This window comes from Chiloscyllium punctatum, chromosome 35 (assembly GCF_047496795.1).
Source record: "Chiloscyllium punctatum isolate Juve2018m chromosome 35, sChiPun1.3, whole genome shotgun sequence".
Taxonomy (NCBI): Eukaryota; Metazoa; Chordata; class Chondrichthyes; order Orectolobiformes; family Hemiscylliidae; genus Chiloscyllium; species Chiloscyllium punctatum.
This window is the reverse complement of record NC_092773.1, coordinates 17,219,925-17,242,700: the sequence shown is the minus strand read 5'-3', so window position 1 is coordinate 17,242,700 and position 22,776 is coordinate 17,219,925. Positions and strand designations below refer to the sequence as shown.

At 40.2% G+C, this 22,776-nt stretch overlaps 1 protein-coding gene across 2 annotated transcripts in view; it reads right to left on the bottom strand.

Annotated features, from left to right (window-relative positions):
• The window catches only part of LOC140459710 (disintegrin and metalloproteinase domain-containing protein 9-like), a 127,850-nt gene that overhangs the window by 21,193 nt on the left and 83,881 nt on the right, over positions 1-22,776 (bottom strand). For both annotated transcript variants that reach the window (XM_072554146.1, XM_072554147.1), the window contains exons 14-20: positions 20,832-21,027; positions 20,047-20,152; positions 12,564-12,747; positions 8,886-8,966; positions 5,831-5,936; positions 3,954-4,095; positions 1,165-1,219 (exon numbers count right to left, since the gene is read on the bottom strand). In XM_072554146.1, coding sequence (XP_072410247.1) covers positions 1,165-1,219; positions 3,954-4,095; positions 5,831-5,936; positions 8,886-8,966; positions 12,564-12,747; positions 20,047-20,152; positions 20,832-21,027 — 870 coding nt within the window. The remainder of the gene's footprint in view (positions 1-1,164; positions 1,220-3,953; positions 4,096-5,830; positions 5,937-8,885; positions 8,967-12,563; positions 12,748-20,046; positions 20,153-20,831; positions 21,028-22,776) is intronic.

The following is a 22,776-nucleotide window of genomic DNA, read 5'->3' as shown; positions in this document are numbered from 1 at the left end:
AACTTATCGACATCTGTATTATCAACAAAAACACACTGAATGTGGAAACAGACAGATAGAAAAATATATTAACTCGGCAAGCCTTGCTTCTCACCTCAGAAGTAAACCACTGTTGTGAATTAACATGGACTTTTAGGCATTGCTACAAATATTAAGTTGGCAAGATTTTTGTGTTTTGTGAATGAGTCTTGAATTTAGGCTGTTTTGAATTCTACTGACAAGGTAAACGATATCCATGTTTTAGGGAAAGAGAGCTTAAGATATCCACACGTGAGCGGTTATGTTGACGACGGATAGACTGACAGTCTATATGTCCATGGGTGATGTTAGCAATGTCTGGTTTTGTGAGTAGTTAAACATTAAACATAATGTGTAACTACTTGTCTATTTACTTCCAAGATAGATTCTACAGGGAAGTCTACAGGGGAGCAAACTAGCATTTCCACCTCGATGCAAGCCCCACTTGTTTCACATTATCATAGGTTTGGTTTCTGAGAAGGGTATGCCCCGCTGGAAAGATTGAGTTGCACATTTCCCTGAACTAACTTGCTGAAACTCACAGACAGGGTCAGATTCTAACAGCCTGAGAGAGAGGAATGAAAAGAGCAGAGAGATAGGGGCAGCATGTCTCTTTTGTGCACATTGCAAGGATGTCAGTGGATGCTCACACACAAACTTAAGAGACCAAGTTCATGAGGGCTTTAAAAAAGTTGGAAAATATGCCTATCTTTCACAAGAGGGAGAGGTCTCCAGTTCAGCACTCAAGTGTGACAATCTGCTGGGGAAAGTAGAAGTCAGCTGACTAGAAAAGGGTTAAAACCAACTGATAGATGCTTTGCATGGTCCAATCAAGGAACAAGGTTAAGTATGACCATATTTGGGAGGGGGGGTGGCTTTCCATTGTTTTACAAGCGGAATGAGGGACTCTTTGATGTAGTTTAGAGCATAAGTTATTTAGTGAATAATATTCAGACAATGTGGTTCTTGGTTAATTTGTAAACTTTTAAAACTTGAAATGTTCTTATGTGTGATTCTTCCGGTCAATCACTAGAATTCCAAATATCTTTCTCAACATTATCAGCCTGTAAAGCGATTGCTAAAATTTGTTGCAATACTTGGACTAGATTGCTGCTCAAACACTGACTTTCAGGAACCACTACTCACCCCTTCTTTTGCTGAGTTACTTGAGGCATTTCTTGGTTGAGCTCTGTTTTCAGACCTAATTGAAGCAGAACAGATGTGACAAAACAACACAATTTTCTTTCCAGTAATCTGCACAATCACGTTCTTTAGCAAAAAATTCTTTCCTCATCCAGAGTCCATATATGATCAATGCAAGGTTACAAATTGATGTGCATCAGAATTCAACAATGCCCATGCATTAGCGTGTCAATAAAATACTATAAGGAGTATGTGCACATTTATGTAACAACTTAACACATCCACTATTTTACAACTGATTACATGTGAAATCCACACATCATCCAAATAGGAAATAGGATGTAATGGCCAGTTACTTGTTTTTTTAGTTGTGTTGACTGATGGAGGAATACAGACTGGAATATAAAGACAACTTTCTTTCTTTCAATAGTTCCATGGGAACAGGTCCATCGTTTCACATCTTAACTAAAGTATGGTTCAGTGACAGCTCCTGAACACTTTAAGTGGCAGTTTAGATTGTGAATTGCTGTCATATTTGCTGCTTTAAAAACAGGATGATTGAAAACCAGTGAAAAACCTTAATGTCCAGAAATCCAATTAAATTGTGAATTCATTGTCCAAGCCAGTGCAACTTAATGTGCATCTGTGGTGGCTTCAGCAGGTAGTAGGTTCAAGTGTCATTTCAGGGGCTTGAGCTCATGATCCAGGCTGACATTTCAGTACAGTACCAAAGAGGTGCTGCATTGTCAAATGAGACATTAAAATAAGATAATATCTACCCCCTGAAGTGGAGGAATTGTATAAATTTAAGAAGCACAATGAACTTGTATCCCTCAACCACTTTCAAGAAAGAAACTAGGTCCGTATCATGTTTCTGTTTGTGGGAACCTGTTGTGCAGGAAAAAAAAGTTGTGTTTCCTTCATTACAATCATTGCTACATCTCTAAACTATAATGGTGACTGAAAGTTATTTGGAGATGCCTGAGGTTCTAGAAGACTCTCTCGGAAGCGAGTACCAAGTACTCTGTCTGTTCAGGTTCACTGAAATCAATATGAAAACCAAGTAACAAAGAAACATGCGCATTTGTCTGAGTGAAAAAAGAAATTATAAATCCTTTGCAAGTTATTTGTATCATTCACTTATGAAAATTGTTCAAATTCTAAACACGGTCACAGAGAAAGCAAGATGAGATTCAAAATACTTGGGATATGGAGTCATACAGCACCCTTCAGTCCAGCATGTCCATGTCAACCAGGTTTCCCAAACTGAACTCGGTCCGTTTTTCTGCATTTGGCCCATATCCTTCTAAACCTTTCTAATGCATGTGCATGTCCAAATGTCTCTGAAATGTAGCTGTACCAGCATCTAATACTTACACTGGCAGTTCATTCCATATACGCACCACTCTCGATGTGAAAAGGTTACCTCTCAGGTCAAATCTTTCTCCTCACCTTAAACCTATGCCCTCTAGTTTTGGACTCCCCTACCCTACCTTAGCTATTCACCTTATCTATACTCCTCATGATTTTATAAATTTTTATAAGGTCACCCCTCAACTTCATATGTTCCAGGGAAAAAAGTCTCAGCCTTTCCAATGTCTCCTTATGACTCAAATCCTCCAATCCCAGTAACAACATTGTAATTATTTTCTGCACCCTTTCCAGTTTAATATCCTTCCTATCGCAGGGTAACCCTAACTGTAAGCAGTATTCCAGAAGTGGGCTCATCAGTGTCCTATACAGCTGCAACATGACGCCCCAACTCCAATATTCAATGCTCTAACCAATATTTGCCAACTGCAATGTGGCAGTAGTCCATGAACCACCAGCATGAAGGATTACAGAAAGAGATTAACAATTACCTGAGAGCATGATCCAACAAAATTACAGATCATATTCAACAGAGTGATGCAGGCTGTTTGCTGACATCACCTGAATTATAAAATGCCACGGCAATCTGTAAACTCATTTGAAAGCTCAAGTCCCTCCAAGTTCAGTAAGATTACATCTGTAGAGATTACTGTAGCTGTTCAAAGGTGGTTGTCCTGCCAGTTTTGACAACATAACTTCTATGTAAACTTTCAGGCCGAACTATTTCAAATTGCTGCACACAACAAATCATTTTCTTTCTCAAACACAGGAACCACTAAATTGACATATTACCGCAGTATTCATAACACTTCAAGCCCCTGAACCTAATCACTTTATATCACAATAAGGGACAAGGACAGTCACCCACATCAGTTATAGTCATAGAGATGTACAGCACAGATGAAGACCCTTCAGTCCAACTCATCCATGGCAACCAGATATCCTAAATTAATCTAATCCCTTTTGCCAGCACTTGGCCCATTTTCCTGTCAACTCTTCCTATTCATGTACCCATCCAGATGCCTGTTAAATATTGCAATTGTACCAGCCTCCACTACTTCCTCTGGCAGCTCATTCCAGACACTCACCACCATGAGCTTGAAAAAATTGCCCTTTAGGTCCCTTTTAAATTTTTCCTCTCTCAGCCTGAACCTATGCCCTCTAGTTCTGGACTCCCCCAACCCAGGGAAAATACCTTATCTATTTACCCTACCCATGCTCCTCTTGATTTCATAAGCCAAAACTCAGAAGCATTGTGATCCAAGTAAAAGTCTCCGTCTGAAATCTTCAAGTATCACAGAGCTTCTCTCCCTGATAATCTATTTCATCATAGAGCCTTTGTGACACTGTTTCATTTCATAAGTTCAGCAGAATTTTTAACTTTTAAAAAGCATTAACTTGGAAAACAGTAAATTTGTTACTTCTGTGTTTGTGAACTTCGCTTCCGACAGAATCTTCTTTTGAGTTCATTTCTTTTCACAAACACATATACAGCCAAAAGGATCAGAGGAGCCACTAGGAGGAAGAACACCAGCAGACCATCCCGAAGTGTAGTATCTTTATCTGAAAAGAGAAAGAATATTATTAGACACAGTAAACATTGGGGATCGATTGAGCTCAGTTGACTGGACAGCTGGTTAGTGATGCCAGTACTGCAAGTTCAATTTCTGCACTGGCTGATCTTAATATGAAGGACTGTTCTTCTCAGCCTCACCCTTTATTTGAAGCTTGGTGACCCTCCGGTGAAACGACCACCAGTCCGCTCGCTAATGAGTGAACAGCCTTATGTTTTTTTTGGGACAATGGCTCCTTGACATTACTTTACCTTGTTAAACATTACTCTCTGCAAATTAATGGTTGTGAAGTGGTTACTGTTCATGTTACATTGCCTTCAGCAATTCTACTGATGTCAGACAGAGTCTGTAGGTGGAGTTGAAGAGTTCTACACTCCAGTTTTTGGAAGAAACAGATAAATTGAGTCGAGTTCCCTGAACTGTCATTATATCTGATGTATATATTTTTATTACTGCTGTCATGCATTAAATTTGCCAGTCATCTAAGACAAATGCCACTTCAGTAGACACTCTACAATAATGTATCCTCTGTCACTAATCATGAGATAGATAGAAGACAAAGGAAGACTGGCGGCAGTGAATGACTTCAAATAACTCTTTTCCAGAACCACATACTGATGGAGACGGTTCGTTCCATCACATACCAGTAGTGCAAGTCCAAAAAAAATCACACTCTCCAAAGAATTCGGTGGGACTGAAGGACTGGCAGATCCACTGAAAAACTTTGAGAGAAAAGTTAAGAGTATCAGGTTTACAATTCCAGTCATATTCTGCACCTAAATAGGATCCAAACTTGTATCATACCAATCTGAAGTGTGCAAGGATTTTCTCTTGAGACTTAATTCACATTTCTGTGAAAAAGTGTCAAAATTCAACTTTTAAAATAACAATGCAGGAATTGTCAAGAAGGAATTAACTCAGTTAGAGAGTGGTGAATCTTTGATATTATCTACCTGTGAAAGCCATGAAGGTTCAGTCATTGAGTATGTTAATTGGAATATTCAGTGCCAGTGAATTCAAGACAGAAATTGATTGATGCCCAGGTATTGAAAATATCAAGGGATATGAAAATAGAGCCAGAAAATGGCATGGAAACAGAAGACAATCATGATTGAATTGGATGTGAACAGGCTTGAAAAGATTGATTCTCATTGGAAATTCTAATGTATGTGTGTGGAACTTGGAGGCCAGCTGTTTGGGAAATGCTGCTAAGATGACTTGTTATATTGTTGCATTGTATGTTGGAATGTGACACTCCGCAACTGCCTAATGCCAGTAATGGATATTAAAGATGGTAGATGAAGTATGAATCAAGCAGACACCTGAGTTTTTTGTTTCATACCATCAAAAAACAAATAATTTTGAGCCTGAGTTTGATCCTACAACTACTAATGGGCTCACACTCACTACACATGCAGTCATGATACCTGAAGCTAACTGGCTCCATAAAAAAAGCAATATGCAGATATTTTAACAAGTGCATCATCAATATATGTGCTTTTCTCAAATGTTTATGTGATGTGCAAAATTTTAAATGTTACATCATTTTGCCCAGATAGCATATATCATGTTTAAGGACTGCAGTCTTCACAGAATACTTAATAATCCTGTTATCATTATTCAGATTTGCTTGCCTCCTTGTTCACCCCTTGCTGTCTCCTATCAACTCATCACCCTGCTCCCTTGCTGACGAGACAGCAGTCACATTGCTCTCAGCTACGCACCGTCATACGTTGGTCCACTGTCAATGCTTCCTCCATAGCCAGTGTTTGCACAATCTGGAGGTGCCCACCCTCTATCACAGTGACAGTTCTTATTGCTGTTACACACCTGAAAAACCAAGGTACACTGATGAGTATGTGCATAGGAGGAATGCAAGGTCATCAATGAACAATACATAAAATTCCTAAAATTAAGTTACGTGACATTATCGAAGAAAAATAAACTCTTCTGTCAGCAGCTCAGACACATATACAAACTGGAGTCAATTGGATTGCTTCATGCTACTTCAGCAGCCCGTGACTGATGTTAGATTAACATTTCAGACTGCTGCTACTCTAAGTAATTCACCAAATTTATCATCACCCTCTCTTAACCCATTATGGAAACAGTTCTTCTCAACTTCCCAATTATCCTTCTGAAGGAAAGAAAGTAATTTTGTCAATTATACATTGCTGAGTCATTTTTGAACCACTGCCAATTCAGAACTGGATTCAAAATACATTCGTTCCAGCTCCAGTTCCTCATTGGCATCACGAAAGAGAGGTTCAAAATTAATTGAAACCCATCTCCTTGAAATTAAAAAGGACAGACTAGAATATGCTCACATAATGGAGCACTGTTACAGATTCCCACATGTGTAAAAAGTTCATTTCAATATTATTTCTCACTTCACGAAGGCATGGCACATTGCCGAGACCAAGCAGACAGTACAACAACGGATGAATGGACACTGTGCAACAATCGCCAGATTGGGGTGTTCCCTCCCAGTCAGGGAACACTTCAGTGTTCAGGGACATTCGACCTCTAATCTTCAGGTAACCATCCTCCAAGGTCGACTTCAGGATACGCAACAACACAGAGTGGCTGAGCAGAGGCTGATAGTCAAGTTTGGTACCCAAGAGGATGGTCTCAACTGGGACCTTGGGTTCATGTCATACTACAGGTGACTCCACTACACTATTTATATATATACACACACACACACACACACATATAGGTTTGTACTCCATCACACTCAACCAAGCAGACACGCAAACACACACTTTCTCATGCAAACACACTTGCGCTCTCTCTCATACACACACACACAAGTCTATGGAGTGAATTTGCATTTGCAGATGCATTCTATTTTACTCAAAAAACACAATCTGCAGGCAGTCAATCCATGTGACATTTTGTAAATTCCTACTTTGGAAATAGCACCAGTCTGATTCAAAATTGGGATACAGCAGACTCTAACTTCACACCTTTAATGCATAGTTTGAGCTGATATGGCACTTTTTTTATAAAACCTTAAGTTATCTCCAGATTGTGACTTAAAAGAAGTTCTGGGATTTACATATGAACAAACTGAAACCTACAATCCATTCTAAAAGATGAAAGATTTAACTGTAATTTATGTTTGGTCAATATATTGTTTCAATTGCATGACACTGTAGTCTTGTGCTATAAGTTCTGTGTCTTATGATCCTGCTCCACAGCTACCTGATGAAGGAGCAGTCCTCTGAAATCTAGTACTTCCAAATAAACCTGTTGGACTATAACCTGGTGTTATGTGATTTTTAATTTTGTTCACTTCACAAAGAGCTGCCATACCTCTTGATTATTTCTAGTGTTTCTCTCTTATTTCATAGTTTCACAATCTGAAGTACTTGGCTTTCGTAGAAGAGATCAGTTTCTAAGTTGTACATCCGACATCATCTGACCAATGTAGGGGCAACTATGACTTCAAAGAAAGTTGAAATAGTTGTCATAGGCACCATTAAGTGTTTTTCTAAGTTGTCATGTAATCTTAGCATTATGGATGCACAACGACATGGTGAACATTGCACATTAGTTCTGTTACCTTTGCTAAACTTACCATATTCCTTTCAGTTGATTTCATTTCATTCCAGAGGGCCATATGGATAAAATATATAATTATTTTGTAACAATACTAAATGTAGCAGTGCATTCAGAACAATTCAAGCTATCTGGAGCATTGATTTTCAAAGTACAGGTTTCAAAGGGCCAACTGTTCATTCCTGAAAAGGAACATCTTCAATATTATAAGATTAACATGAAATGCTGGAAATTTTATGCAGGGCTGGTAGCAATGATGGACAGAGGAATAGTTTGCAGTTAATGTCGATGATGAAAAATTACTCTTGCTTGACCAAAGGGAGGACACACAGATACGGGGTGGAGGCTAAGTGGAAAAAGAAACATCTGTGATAGGGTGGAAGAGGAGAGAGATTCAGTGATTAAAAATTCAAGGCAAAAGGAGATGGTAATGAGCCAAGGGAAAAAAGAAGAGATGTGGATGAGGTGGAACAGGATAACCAAAACACAGAAGCAAAATACGATGGAGAGTGGAAAACTGAATTCAAAATAACGATGAAAATACTCAGGTCAGACTGCATCTGCAGAGAGACAAAGTGAGTGAACATTTCAGGTTGTAATTATTTTTATTCTGAAATGGAATAATTAAAATCATTACAAACAACTGTCATCCAGAAATAAAACATGAAAAAGAGAGCTGCGCGATGCTTTGCAGCTGTTGAACTAAGTGTTCAACTTACAAGGGAATGCAGGGCCTGATCAAAAGATAAGATACATTTTCTTTAAGTCTGCAATGAGCGCTATTAGAAGCTGACAACAGAGCGGAAACAAAGTGAAGAGTTAAAATGATAGGTGATCAGTAGCTCATAGTTAGGCTTTGTAGACGGAGTAGGGATATTTTGCAAAGTGGCCATCCAATCTATGCCTGGTTGCCCCAGTGTAGGAGGAAGCTGCATTAGGAGGAGTCACTATTATTAGAAGTAGTTCTTAAGAGGAGTCATATACAACTTTAAATGTTAACTCGGTCTCTTTCCACAGATGCTGCCAGGCCTGCTGAGATTTTCCATTATGTTCTGTGTTTGTTCCAGATTTCCAGCATCTGCTGTAAGTTGCCTTCCTTTATCTGAATACAGCATACTCAACTAAGACAAAATACTTAATTGAAAAAATGTGGTGCTAAGTTATTGTTTCACTTGGCAAAAAGAGAGTTGATTTGACACAGAAGCTGTTACTTACACCATGGCCATTACATTTGATCTGTACATCACAGTCATACTTCAAGATAGATGCATCCACACATTTGAAATCCATGCAGATCTAAAACACATAAAAATAATGCTCAGTAGCAAAGAATGAAAGACATGTTGCTGACCTTTAACGCTCTTTGATTTATTGACAATGTTTGTTTTGAAAAATGGAAATGACTACAATTTTGTCTATCACAACATAGAAATTACCATCATTTATGGGATGTTATTGGCATGCCAGTAGAACTATTTATTTGCGTAAGAAATTTAACAGTCATATGTTGATCCATGTTGAATTTCTACAAGATGACAGTTTTTAACATTTCCTTGTGCAGAAGAACCCTCTCTTAATTCTGAAACTCTGTGGGAGACTTCTTGACCCTATTTCCAAAAGACAGTTATGAGAAAGCCAAAAGTGAACAGTTCTATTGTTATAAAGTCACACAGCATGGAAACAGACTCTTCGGTTCAACCAGTCCATACTGACCATTATTCCAAACTAAACTAGTTCCAGCTCCACCTGCCTGCGCTCAGCCCAGATTCCTCCAAACATTTCTTAGTCATGTACTTATCTATGTTATCTACTTATGTTGTAAGGAATAATGTTGTACCATAATGTAGAAACTGAAATAACTGGATTTTTTATATAAAATCATAAAAATTAAGACATCATTGCAAACGCCCAGAGTTCTGGTAATTCTCACTTCAAAATGAATGAGGTCCTAGTCCCAGTTCTACTGTGGGTATCTATCCTTTCTGCACTTGTTGGGTCACATAATTTCACTCTTGCAGGTAAACTGTTCATCTGATCTCTCTCCAATGTGATTTCCAGGGCATGGGGTTCATTGCATTAAACTCTGTCAAATGGCTGGTGACTTTGAACACAAAACAGCCTGTCTTGACAGTTATCAAGTCAGTATCACTGGAATTTGCTAGCAGCTCTACCTTACAAGTGGATCTGCTTTACAGTGCAATGATACACCCAAGTTAATAAGAGGTCAAAAGCAACTGATTTGAGACATAGCGATTACTCATGTTGTGCAGATAGTTAAGTTATTCATTTGAAAGTCAAGCAACATTGTCAGTTGTTGAGAACCAAACAAGACCGAAGAATTCGAGTCAGTACCATCAAACATACCCATGATCCAACTTTACACAGCTTCATAAAATGGAACAGAAATTAAGTGCCTCCTTTTAATGACATTCTGAGATGGGTGGAACAAATTGTAAATTTATACAAGTGCAGTACATTGCTCACTCCATGACTGCACTTATTCAGCACTTAGTATACCTCGGCCAACTCTCTGTCAATTTTACAATATCCCAATCAACCGAATGAATTGCAACATTTCAAGTAAGCATTAAATATATTTACCAACATGAAGGCTGTTAGCTTTTTCACAGCACCTCTTAGCTTGCATTTTGAGCCTCATGCACCTTCAGGAATGTTTAGACCGTAAGACATAGGAACAGAAATTAGGCCATTCAGCTCATTGAGTCTGCTCCACCATTCAATCATGGCTGAAAAGTTTTTCACCCCATTTTCCCACTTTCTCCCCACAATCCTTGAGGCCCTTAATACTTAAAATCTTATTTGTTTCAGTTTAAAATATACTCAATGATCTGGCCCCCACAGCCTTCTGTGGCAATGAATTCCATAGATTCACCACTCTCTGGCTGAAGAAGTCTCTCCTTATCTGTATTCTAAAAGATCTTACCTTTATCTAAGGCTATGCCCTCTCCTACCAATGGAAATATCTTCCCAACATCGACTCGGTTGATGCCATTCAGTATTTTGAAAGTTTGAATCAGATCACCCCTCCCCCTCGTTCTTCCAGACTCTATAGAGAATAGACCCAGAGTTCTCAAACGTTCCTCATATGTTAAGCTTTTCCATTCCTGGGACCATTCTCATGAACCTCCTCTGAACATGCTCCAGGGCCAGTACATCCTTCCTGAGATAGAGGGCCCAAAACTATGCACAATACTCCAGATATTGTCTGACCAGAGCCTTAAATAGCCTCAGACATACATCACTGTTTTTATATTCAAGTCCTCTCAAAATAAATGCCATCATTGCATTTGTCTTCCTAACTACTGACCCAACCTGCAAGTTTACCTTGAGAGAATTATGGACTAGAACTCCTAAGTCTCTTTGCACTTCCGACTTCTGAATTTTCTCCCCGTTTAGAAAATAGACCATGCTTTTATTCTTCCGACCAAAGTGCATGAGCTCACACTTTCCCACGTTGTACTCCATCTGCCACTTCTTTGCCCACTCTCCTAACCTGTCCTAATCCTCTGCAGCCTCCCCATCTGCTCAATGCTACCTGTCCCTCCACCCATCTTTGTATTGTCTGCAATTTTAGCCAGATTGCCCTCAGTTTCTTCATCGAGATAGTTAATATATAAACTGAGAAGTTGTGGTCCCAACACTGGGCCTTGTGGAACACCAATTGTCACTGGCTGCCATCCTGAGAAGGACCCTGTTATCCCCACTCTCTGCTTTCTGCCAGAGAGCCAAGCTTCTGTCCATGCCAGCTCCTTGCCTCTGACAACCATGGGCACGTATCTCACTCAGTCACCTCCAGTGCAGCATCTTGTCAAAAGCCTTCTTGAAGTCCAGGTGGATAACATTCATTGGCTCTTCTTGGTCTAATTTGCTCGTTACTTCTTCAAAGAATTCTAGCAGATTTGTCAGGCATGATCTCTCCTTGATGAAACCACGCTGACTTTGCCCTAATTTACCATACACTTACAAGTTTTCAGAAATCTTATCCTTCACAATGGATCTGTTCTAGACCAGGCCAGACCCCTCAAAACATTTCAAGAAAGTAGCACAGACCCTAATATTGGTAGTGGTTTTCAGCAGATATTCCTGGACTGATGCAGCTAGTCAAACCACATAAACAAAATAGAATTTATTTACAAGACTGCCGAATGAAACACCAACAATAGAGAACGTAATAGAGAATAATTTAACCTATCCAAAAACCCAACAAGTTATCCCAATTTAATGATGTTGTTCCAAATACTTGCAACAATCCCCATAAGCACCCTTTGGTGGTGGTCAGCGGAGACCCTGCTTCTTTTGATCCAGCAGCTGTGAATGACTGCTTGCTAAAACCAAACCAATCCAGAGTAAAGCTGCGATGGGAGAACTGGCCACACCGCTTTCATTGTATAAGTGTATAACTTGAAAGCATTTTACCTGAAGCAGTATCTGCTAGCTATAATCAAATGGCACTAAAACTCTTCAAACCTAGACTGTTCAGAATCGCAGCTTTTACGAGCTCTCTGGGAAAAAAAAAGCCAAGGACAGGATAACCTTGTTAAATGAGCAGCATTGTCATAGATTCCAGGATCTTACCCATGACCGAGGTTAGATTAATTGATCTGTAATTTTCTGTCTTTTGCCTTACTCCCTTTTTAAACAGGAGTGTCACGTTAGTGATTTTCTAGTCATCTGGGGCCCCTCCCTGATTCGAGTGATTCCTGAAAGATCACCACTAACGCCTCCAATTCTCTTCAATTTCTGTTCGGTGAGGCATGGCTTACAGAAGTTACCAATTCTACATTACTCCAAAACATAGAAAAACCCAGCGAATATTAAACCACCCAATGCCAAAACACAATTCTAGCCAGAGATTAACAGTTTTAAATATACCTTGCCAGTGTCACATCGGGTGCCTGGGTTTACCATGCCAGGATCCGGGACATCTGATCCCAAGCGGAAGTCAACCCCCCAACATGTCGTCCCACCAATTGGCGTCTGGATGATGGAAGGTCGAATTCCAAAAACAGGTGCAGAGTCTACATTCTCACATTGCAGTTTCCCACACATGGAATTTCTAGATAAAGAAAAATACAACACCCTTACTGTGTAAGAGATTACTTATTGTGTAGACTACTACACAGAACTGAAAGAGCAGTAAACATAACAATAACGTTGATCAGGTTCTTTACACAGTGATAGCTTTTTCGCTTACAAGTAGCACTGTCACCTCCAAGTCAAATGATTGTGTGTTCAACTCTAGGGCCGAAGCACAAACATCAGGCCCGAGAGCACAAAAAGCAGACATAACACAACATGGAAGAAATATTGGATTGTCAAAGCTGCTCCCACCCAGGTTAGATTTGAAATCAAGAAGCTGTCAGATCTCTAGCACCTACAGTTCAATTAAACAACTCTCAGATGATTGAAGGCACTTGTCACTGCAAAGGCTATCAGCCCTGACAACATTCCAGCAATAGTACTCAAGACTTGTGCTCCAGAACTTGCTGCTGCCCTGGCCAAAATTTTCCAGTACAGACACAACACTGGCATCTACCCGACACGATCGAAAATTGCCCTGGTATGTCCTGTACACAAAAAGCAGGCCAAATCCCAATACTGCCAATTACTGCCCATCATAGATCATAGAACAGAGAAAACTACAGCGCAGTACAGGCCCTTCGGCCCTCGATGTTGCGCCGACTGAAGCCTACCTAACCTACACTAGCCCAATAACCTCCATATGCTTATCCAATGCCCACTTGAATGACCATAAAGAGGGAGAGTCCACCACTGATACTGGCAGGGCATTCCATGAACTCACAACCCGCTGAGTAAAGAATCTACCCCTAACATCTGTCCTATACCAACCTCCCCTTAATTTAAAGCTGTGGCCCCTAGTAACAGCTGACTCCATACGCGGAAAAAGGTTCTCACTGTCAACCCTATCTAAACCCCTAATCATCTTGTATACCTCTATCAAATCTCCCCTAAATCTTCTTTTCTCCAATGAGAACAGCCCCAAGTGCCTCAGCCTTTCGTCATACAATCTTCCTACCATGCCAGGCAACATCCTGGTAAACCTCCTCTGCACCTGTTCCAGTGCCTCCACATCCTTCCTATAGTATGGCGACCAGAACTGTACACAATACTTCAGATAAGGCCGCAACAGAGTCTTATACAACTGCAACATGACCTCAGGACTCCGGAACTCAATTCCTCTACCAATAAAGCCCAGTACGCCATATGCCTTCTTCACAGCACTATTTACCTGGGTGGCAACTTTCAGAGATCTGTGTACATGGACACCAAGATCCCTCTGCTCATCGACACTACGAAGTAGCCTACCTTTAGCCCAGTAATCCATCTTCTTATTACTCCTACTAAAGTGAATGACTTCACACTTAGCTACATTGAACTCCATTTGCCACCTTTCTGCCCAGCTCTGCAGCTTATCTATATCCCGCTGTAACCTGCCACATCCTTCTTCGCTGTCCACCACTCCACCGACTTTCGAATCATTCGCAAACTTGCTCACCCAGTCGTCAAGCCCCTCCTCCAGGTCATTTATAAAAATGACAAACAGCAATGGTCCCAAAACAGATCCTTGTGGAACCCCGCTAGTAACTGTATTCCAAGATGAACCTTTACCATCAACTACTACCCTCTGTCTCCTTCCAGCCAGCCAATTCCTAATCCAAACCTCTAATGCACCCTCAATGCCATACCTCCGTAATTTTTGCAGTAGCCTACCATGGGGTACCTAATCGAACGCCTTGCTAAAATCCATATACACCACATCTACTGCTTTACCCTCGTCCACTTCCTTGGTCACCTTCTCGAAGAACTCAATAAGATTTGTGAGGCACGACCTGCCCTTCACAAAATCATGCTGACTATCCTTGATCACATTATTCCTATCCAGATGTTCATAAATCTTATCCCTTACAATTCTCTCTAAGACATTGCCCACAACAGAAGTGAGACTCACTGGCCTATAGTTACTAGGGCTATCCCTTCTTGAACAAGGGGACCACATTCACTATCCTCCAGTCTTCTGGCACTATTCCCGTAGACAACGACGACATAAAAATCAAGGCCAGTGGCTCCGCTATCTCCTCCCTAGCTTCCCAGAGGATCCTAGGATAAATGCCATCAGGCCCAGGGGACTTATCTATTTTCACCCTTTCCAGTATTCCCCGGACTTCTTGTCCTACATACCTCAAAGCCATCCATTCTAATCACTTGTGACTCAATATTCACATCCGCAACAATGTTCTGTTCCTGAGTGAATACTGACAAAAAGTATTGATTTAGTGTCTCTCCAATCTCCTCTGCCTCCACGCACAACTTCCCACTAATATCCTTGACTGGACCGATACCTACCTTAGTCATCCATTTATTCCTGACATACCTATAGAAAGCCTATGGTTTTCCCTAATCCTACCAACCAAGGACTTTTCATGTCCCCTTCTTGCTCTTGATCATTATTAAAGTGTTGGAAGGTGTCAACGATGCTATCAAGCATCACCTGCTCAGCAATAACCTGCTCGGTGATGCCCAGGTTCTGCCAGAGGCTCCCAACTCCTGTCCTCATTATAGCCTTGGTTCAAACATGGACAAAACAGCTGAAATGCAGAGATGAGGTGAAAGTGACAGCTGTTGACATCAAGATCGCATTTGAGCAAGTGTGGCATCCAGGAGTCCTCACAAAACTGGAGTTAATGGGCATCAGGAGGGGAACTCTCTGCTACTTTAAGTCATAGCTGGCATACAGGAAGATGGATGTAGTTGCTAGGGTTCAGTCATCTCAGTTCCAGGACATCTCCCCAGGATAGTGTCATAGGCCTAACCATCTCCAGCTGCTTCATTAATGACCTTCCCTCCATCATACAATCAGAGGTGGGGATGTTCACTGCTGATTGCACAATGTTCAGATCATTCGCGACTTCCCTGATACTAAAGTAATCCATGTTCAAGCGCAGCAAGATCTGGACAATACCCAGGCTTGGGCTGACAAGTGATAGATAATATTCATGCCAAACAAATGCCAGGAAATTGCCATCTCCAATAAGAAACAATCTAATCGCTACCCTTTGGCATTCAATGATGTTAGCATCACCGAATCCCCCACCAGTAACATCTTTGGGGTTACTATTGACCAGAAACTCAAACGGACTCATCACTTAAACACAGTAGCTGCAAGAGCTGGTCAGAGGCGAGGAATACTGCATCGAGTCATTCATTTCCTGACTTCCCAAAGCCTGTTCACCAACTACAAGACACAAGTCAGGAGTGTGATGGAATATTCCCCACTTGCCTGGAGGAGTGCAGTTCCAACAACACTCAAGAAGCTTGACACCATTGAGGACAAAGTAGCCCATTTGATTGGCACCACATCCACTTGCATCCAGTCCCTGCACCACCAACACTCTTTTGCAGCAGTATGCACTATCTACAAAATGCACTGCAGAACTTCAAATATCTTTGCACAGTACCTTCCAAACCCATGACCACTTCCATCTAAAAGGACAAGGGCAGCAGATACATGGAAACAGCACCTCCTGCAAGTTCCCCTTCATGGCATTCACCATCCTGACTTGAAAATAAATAATTGTTCCTTCATGCTGCTGGGTCAAAACCCTGAAATTTCATCACTAACTGTGTGTGTGTGGAATGCAGTGGTTCAAGAAGGCACCTCACCACCTGCCTCTCAAGGGCAACTAAAGTCTGGAAATAAAACGCTCGTCAGCCACTAATGCCCACGTCCCACAAGTTAATAAAAAGGCAAATTTCAGCAGGATGATGTGTCACTTATTAACTTTTACAATAACAAAGTATAAATCGTATTCACATTTATCTTCACTCTCTCTCAGTCCCTGGCAGTTGGCCTCCACATTAACATCTTTGTATAATGCCTTACTGTCTCTCACAGAATTCAATACTGGTCAAAGCAGAGAAGACCATTCTGTCCTTTGTTTCACTGCCAGATTTCTGCATAAGCAATTCACTTTGTCTCATTCCACTGCCCCTCACAGTGCCTCCATGAAACCCTCAGGCATTGCATTCAGCATCTCAAACACTTGCTACACTTTTCTGCATGTTGCCCTGATTCAATAGGCATTCATCTTAAATCAATGCATACAAATATAAATACAACAGTCACTGAAAGGAATGCCACAGGTTAGCAAGACCATAAAAAATGCAAGCTAAGCAGTGAGCCCTCTACCGAACCATGGTTGGAACACACTTAAAAAGGGCTGTGCACAGTTCCAGTCTCCTGCTGTATGCTGTAAGAATATTGTAAAAGCACTGGAGAGGGGAAGGTGCAGAGTAACTTTACAAAGCAAATACCAGATACTGCTATGTGTATTTATCAAGAAACAGGGAGGGTCTCTTCCCCCTGACCACACAAAAGCATAAGGGGGATGTAATAGAGGGCTTTAAATTCTGAAAGGCTGCTGACAGAGTGGACAGAGAAAGAATGTTACCTCTTATAGGAAAAAGAAAAGCAAAAGGCTGTCACCAAGGTAGTCACCAAGAAATTTGGAAAACATTCAGACAAGATTATTTACCCAGAGTGTGGTGGTAGAAGGGGGTGAGGTGTTGAAAATGGGGAACTGAGTTCCACAGTAAATGATTGAAATGAATTTTATAACTGCAATTAAAGAGAAGCCAGGCAAGCATTTGAAGGAGGGCTGTATGGGGGCTACAATGACACATTCATTGAAGAAAGATAGTGAAGGCTCAAATGGAGCATTACAGCATGGACAGCTTGGGCTGAAAGACGTTTTGCCAGGTATACCATGGCATCGTATATAGCATAAAACATCTGTTTCTCAATCTTTCTGCCATCAGGAACAGTTTCTCCAAGTCTATGCTGTCTGAATCCTTCCTGATTCTCAACACCTTGATCAAGTCTCCTCTCATCCTGAAGGTTCTCTAATCTATCTACATCACTGAAGTACCTCATCCCTGAAACCATTCTCAGGAGTCATTTTGGTATTCTCTAAAATCTTCAGCAGCCTTCATAAAGTATTGGGCCCAGAATTGGACGCAGTGGTCCAGTTGAGGCTGAAACAGTGTTTTTAAAGTTTCACCATAATTTCCTTGGCTTTTATATTCATTGCCTTGAATTATAAAACCTAAGATCACATATGCCTCATTAGTTATGCTACACACTGCCTGCCACTTTCACAAACTGATGCTCCCTTTCGACTGTCCCTAGCTCGAACCTTTGCATCTCATTTGTAACTTTATCCTTTCAAATAAATTTACCTCTCCTCTATCTTCCAATCAAATCTCTCAGGTCACACTTGTCTGCATAAACTGCTTCTGCATGTCCATCTCTTCAGATATGGTGAAGTGGCAGGAACCAGGATTAAACCATACAATCAACTATTCCTGTGGTGTATTCCTATGCGATATTAGCTTCTTTTTTTTCCCCTCCCAAATATTTTTCTATTTTCGCAGGAAGTGCCCTCAAAATAGTAAATTGCCTTGCACCTCCAACAATGCAATTTGCAATAAACTCTGTGATCAAAGAGGCTCACAAATAAAGTATTCTCAGTTCCTCTAGTGTTTTATTTTTCAATATAACTGCTGCACTGCTTTCTCCTGTAGTTTTGAAGTTTATTTCAGCTGCTGTTTTTTGAAGAAAATCTCCAAAATTGATCAAGTTGTCCCATTTCTTGTAGTTGCATACATAACACAAATTAAACAGCCTTGATTTAATTTACTCAAAAAACTCATCCAGATTTATTTAACAGCTCAGAGTATAACCTGCAGCTGCAGATACCAATATAGGCATCCAGACTGTAGTTTCCTTCTTCTGGACTGCATGTGCTCATTTGTCATGTGGTTTCATCTCGTTCTTGATTGTTAGCATATTCAGCTCTTAGAGCAACACAGCTCTGAAACCAATAACTGCACACCCAAGGCTAGGTAATAAACCAAGCTCCATAAAAGCAGTGGTTTAAGTACCACCACCAAAGAAATTCATTCTATTATCTTCCTGTCCACAAAGGAACAAATATACACGACTACTCCCTGTCTCCTGTCACAGACCTAGCATCATGTCCATATACTCACTGTCTCCTTCTTGCAATTCTGGAAATCTGAAATAACAGAAAGCAGTAGAGACACCCAGGAGGCCAACCAGCAGTTGTGGAGAGAGGAACAGAGTTAATGTTGAGTGGAGTATAACTGTTCCGAAGATCTGCTCTGTTTTTCCTGCACTTTCTGTTTATATAGAATTTGTCATTCTCCTTTTCATTTGAAATTCAGTTTTAAACTATACTTTTATTTTGACTTTGGACAGAGATATTAAAACACGAGTTATTGCATACTGTCTTCCATGTCCACAGATGCTTAGATCCTGAACAACGTGATTTAATTTATAGAATGATTATTTATAATGACGAAATGATTCCATTACATCAGCTTGCCACAAGAGAACATGCTGCAACAGGAAGTGCCTGTGTGTATCCTGATGGCAACATCACCACTAATATGAGGCAAACGTTAGTGCTAGGAGTGGGGGGAGAGTATCCTGCACCACAAGTGCTGCCAATCTCCTCTTGTCCTTTTCATGAATGAGTTTTTAGAAAGTTAATTCCAAGATTTGAGTTTTTCCAACTCTACACACAGCAGTGCCATGTTGAGACTTGCTGCTGCTTTTCATCACGAACTAATGGCAGTGCTTTCTTTGAGCACACGTGCACTCTATGCACCATTTACAGGTATCTTTAGAGCAACCACAGCCTTCTACTTTATAAACATTACAGCATTTACAACAGTTCCGTATCAATAGTTAGAGCGTAATATGTACAACCGACTGGGAAACCCAACTTGATCCCGAACTCAATCATATTAGGTTTATAAATCAGGCTTTAAATGTACAACAAATTGAGTCGAGGGTGATTATAAACACAGAAATGGTGACATCAGTGTTGTAATTTGTATATCTTTCAGTAACAAAATACTTGATTCTGCAAACATTTTAATGTCATAAAATATGTTAGAAATGACTGATACTAAATACTTAATGAAGAAAGTCCATGGTTGGGCGATTGCTCCTGTTCGCATCTCAGACATTTCCCTGGGTAATTACCACAACTTGGAAACTACTGGACTAGATCCACTCAACCCCAAATTCAACAATGATCCTGGTCAAACATCACAACATTCACAAATATTTATATATTTGAAGGAAACAATAATTAGCTTTTATAATACCAAATACATGCTGGTCCTTCAACAATCCATTCACCAGAGTTTGTATGCTTGGTACCCCAGTCTTTGGACCAAACCTGTTGGCACATACCAGCCAAGATTTTAAACTACACAGGCATAAAGTTAAAATAAGAAAAGGTACCTGATCTCACATTTCTTGTACCCAGCACCACTGGAACCACAGTTTCCAAACCGGTCACCTTTAGAATTCACTTCTTGGAAACAAGTATGTGGAGCAGATTTTGCATCTGGAAGTTAAGAAAAAATAGATGGAAAAAAAATACAAATAAATCATCTCCTACACTCCTCACAGACATTTATTTCCCACAACTTTCAGAATGAAAATAACCAGGAGGACTATTCAATGTAGGGAAGTATTTTCAGTGAGATTGTCATAACAAAAAAAAGTTATCAAGTCATGAAAATAATTAACCTCAAGTTAATGTTACTGTTTGCTGTAGAAACTCTGAACTGCATTTAGCCTGAATCAGCAGAACTAAGTATGTACCGCTGAGGATATCTCAGGATGGTGGCTGGGAAACATGCTACCTTCACAAAGAACTACAGTAACTCAAAAGTGGATTTAAATGGCATCTCTAGCTCAGTCCCCTCTTCTAGTAAGCAAGACAATTCAAGGGGAACATCTTCATATTTACATTCCCCTTTCAGAAGTATACAGTTCTGAATACATGGAAATATTTCAATGCTCTGCATCACCACTTGGAAAAAAAATCTAAGAATAACACACAAGTTGATGGTGGAAAGTGGATGAATTAGATTTTGAAAAAAAAGTGCCAACTGTTATCAAGCTGAATTTCTTATCACAGGGCTCTAAAAATAATTTTTCTGCATTTCTTAAAGCAATTTTAATCTTTTTGTGAACTATGCTTTTAAAGCCGTGATACAAGAGACTCAGTGGTGACTTACTTTGTCCAAATAAATTTACGCACTGGGCATCATAACTCTGACATGCTCCATTGTAGCAGTATGAATTGTTGCGATTGCAAGGGTGTCCATCCTGCACAAATACATCAGCTTGGCAAATTTGACTTGTTCCATTGCAGTACTCTGGGAGGTCACATTCACTTGTAGATGCTCGACACACTGTTCCAGCTGCACGGAACTGTTGTGGCATGGGTGGTGAGGGTGAGGAAAGCATGGAGGAAGAGATGAACATACAAAATTGGCTGGTAAAGCTCAGTCATGCACGGTGTTGCTACCCAGTACCAATGATATGTCCACTTCCAACAGTCACAAGATAGAATTTGAAATAGATTGTTAAAATCATTTCTTTCCTTTTCCCCAAAATAATTATTATTAGTTGTCAGACAACTTTGTGACTTCACAAGGTGCTCCACAGGAGTGTTAGCAAACCAATTTGACTGTTGCCTGAGGAGATATAATGACAGATGACCAAAAGCATTGCCAAATACATGAAGGAGGGTTTTAAAGAAGGAAACAGTGTGTTTCGAGAGGGAATTCCATAATTTAGAGACTTTGCAGCTGAAGATGTGGTTAGCAATTGTGGAGCAATTAAAATCGGGAAGAGAGCAGCCACCTTGGAGAATTTCAAGAGCTGAACAAAGTTATAGATACAGAAAAGAATGTGGAGGAGGTGTTTGGAAAGAAGGATGAGAATTTCAAACATCAGGGCTTTGTTTAGCCAGTCAAAAATGTCATCAGTGAGTAGAGGAGTTTGAGTTAAATGGACTGAATATGAGTTAGAACATGAAGACAAGAGTTTGGAATGACCTCAGATTTACATTGAAATAACTTTGTAACTAAATAACATGAAATATTCTTCACTCATGTTTTCAATTTTTAAAACAATTTCAAGAGTATTGATACACAGATGCAAATAATGACTAACGGAGCCGTTGTGTTAGAATGAGATACTGGATTGTAAATTCAATGACTGCAAAGAGTGACTGTGGATAGATAGTTGACCAATGTCAAGTTGATGAAAATACCAATTTCTGCTTTTAGCCATGTTACTTCTTTCCAACCGAATAACCAGTTTGACCCATTGCTTTCTCCACCATCAAGTGTGTGCCTACTATTAATCATTTCACTCCAACCAGCATCTGTGACTTCAGATATCACCCGTCTCAGCTCCATTCAGTGACAGCAAGTCAGAAAATTAGATTTTCAGGCCTGACTTTGGACAGTAAATAATTGAAAGTGTCAAACTGAGCGAGCTCAACTGAGAGTGCTGCATTATCAGAAGTGCTTATCTACAGCTGTGATATTCTCTGCAGATATTGAAGCACTGTTTTGGGAAGAGTTAATTCTTCAATGAATAAATTTTTCAACAACAAATTATTCTTTTGGAAAGTTTATTTTTCAATCAACACCACTGTTTTCTGGAATATTGCTGTTCATAAATTTGCCAACATAACCCTTGTGGTTTAAAAGCTTTTCATTAGTTCTAAAGCAATGTGGGATGATCAGAAAGCCACATAGACCAAACTATTTGTTTAAGTATGTTCCCACCACTTTTTCACCAGTGAATTCCAATCTCCTATTTGACTCTTGTTCTTTTGACATCTCAAATTTGATTTGAGAGTGTGGTGCTGGAAAAGCACAGCAGGTCAGGCAGCATCCGATGCACAGGAAAATCAACGTTTCAGGCAAATGCCCTTCATCAGGATTCCTAATGAAGGGCTTTTGCCCAAAACGTCGATTTTCCTGCTCCTTGGATGCTGCCTGATCTGTTGTGCTTTTCCAGCACCACACTCTCAACTCTAATCTCCAACCTCTGCAGTCTTCACTTTTGCCATCTCAAATTTGATGTCAATTGAAGCAGTTCTGCATTATTAACGAATGGAAATCATTGTATTCTAACTTTTCTTCTCTGAAACAGCCTAGGTAA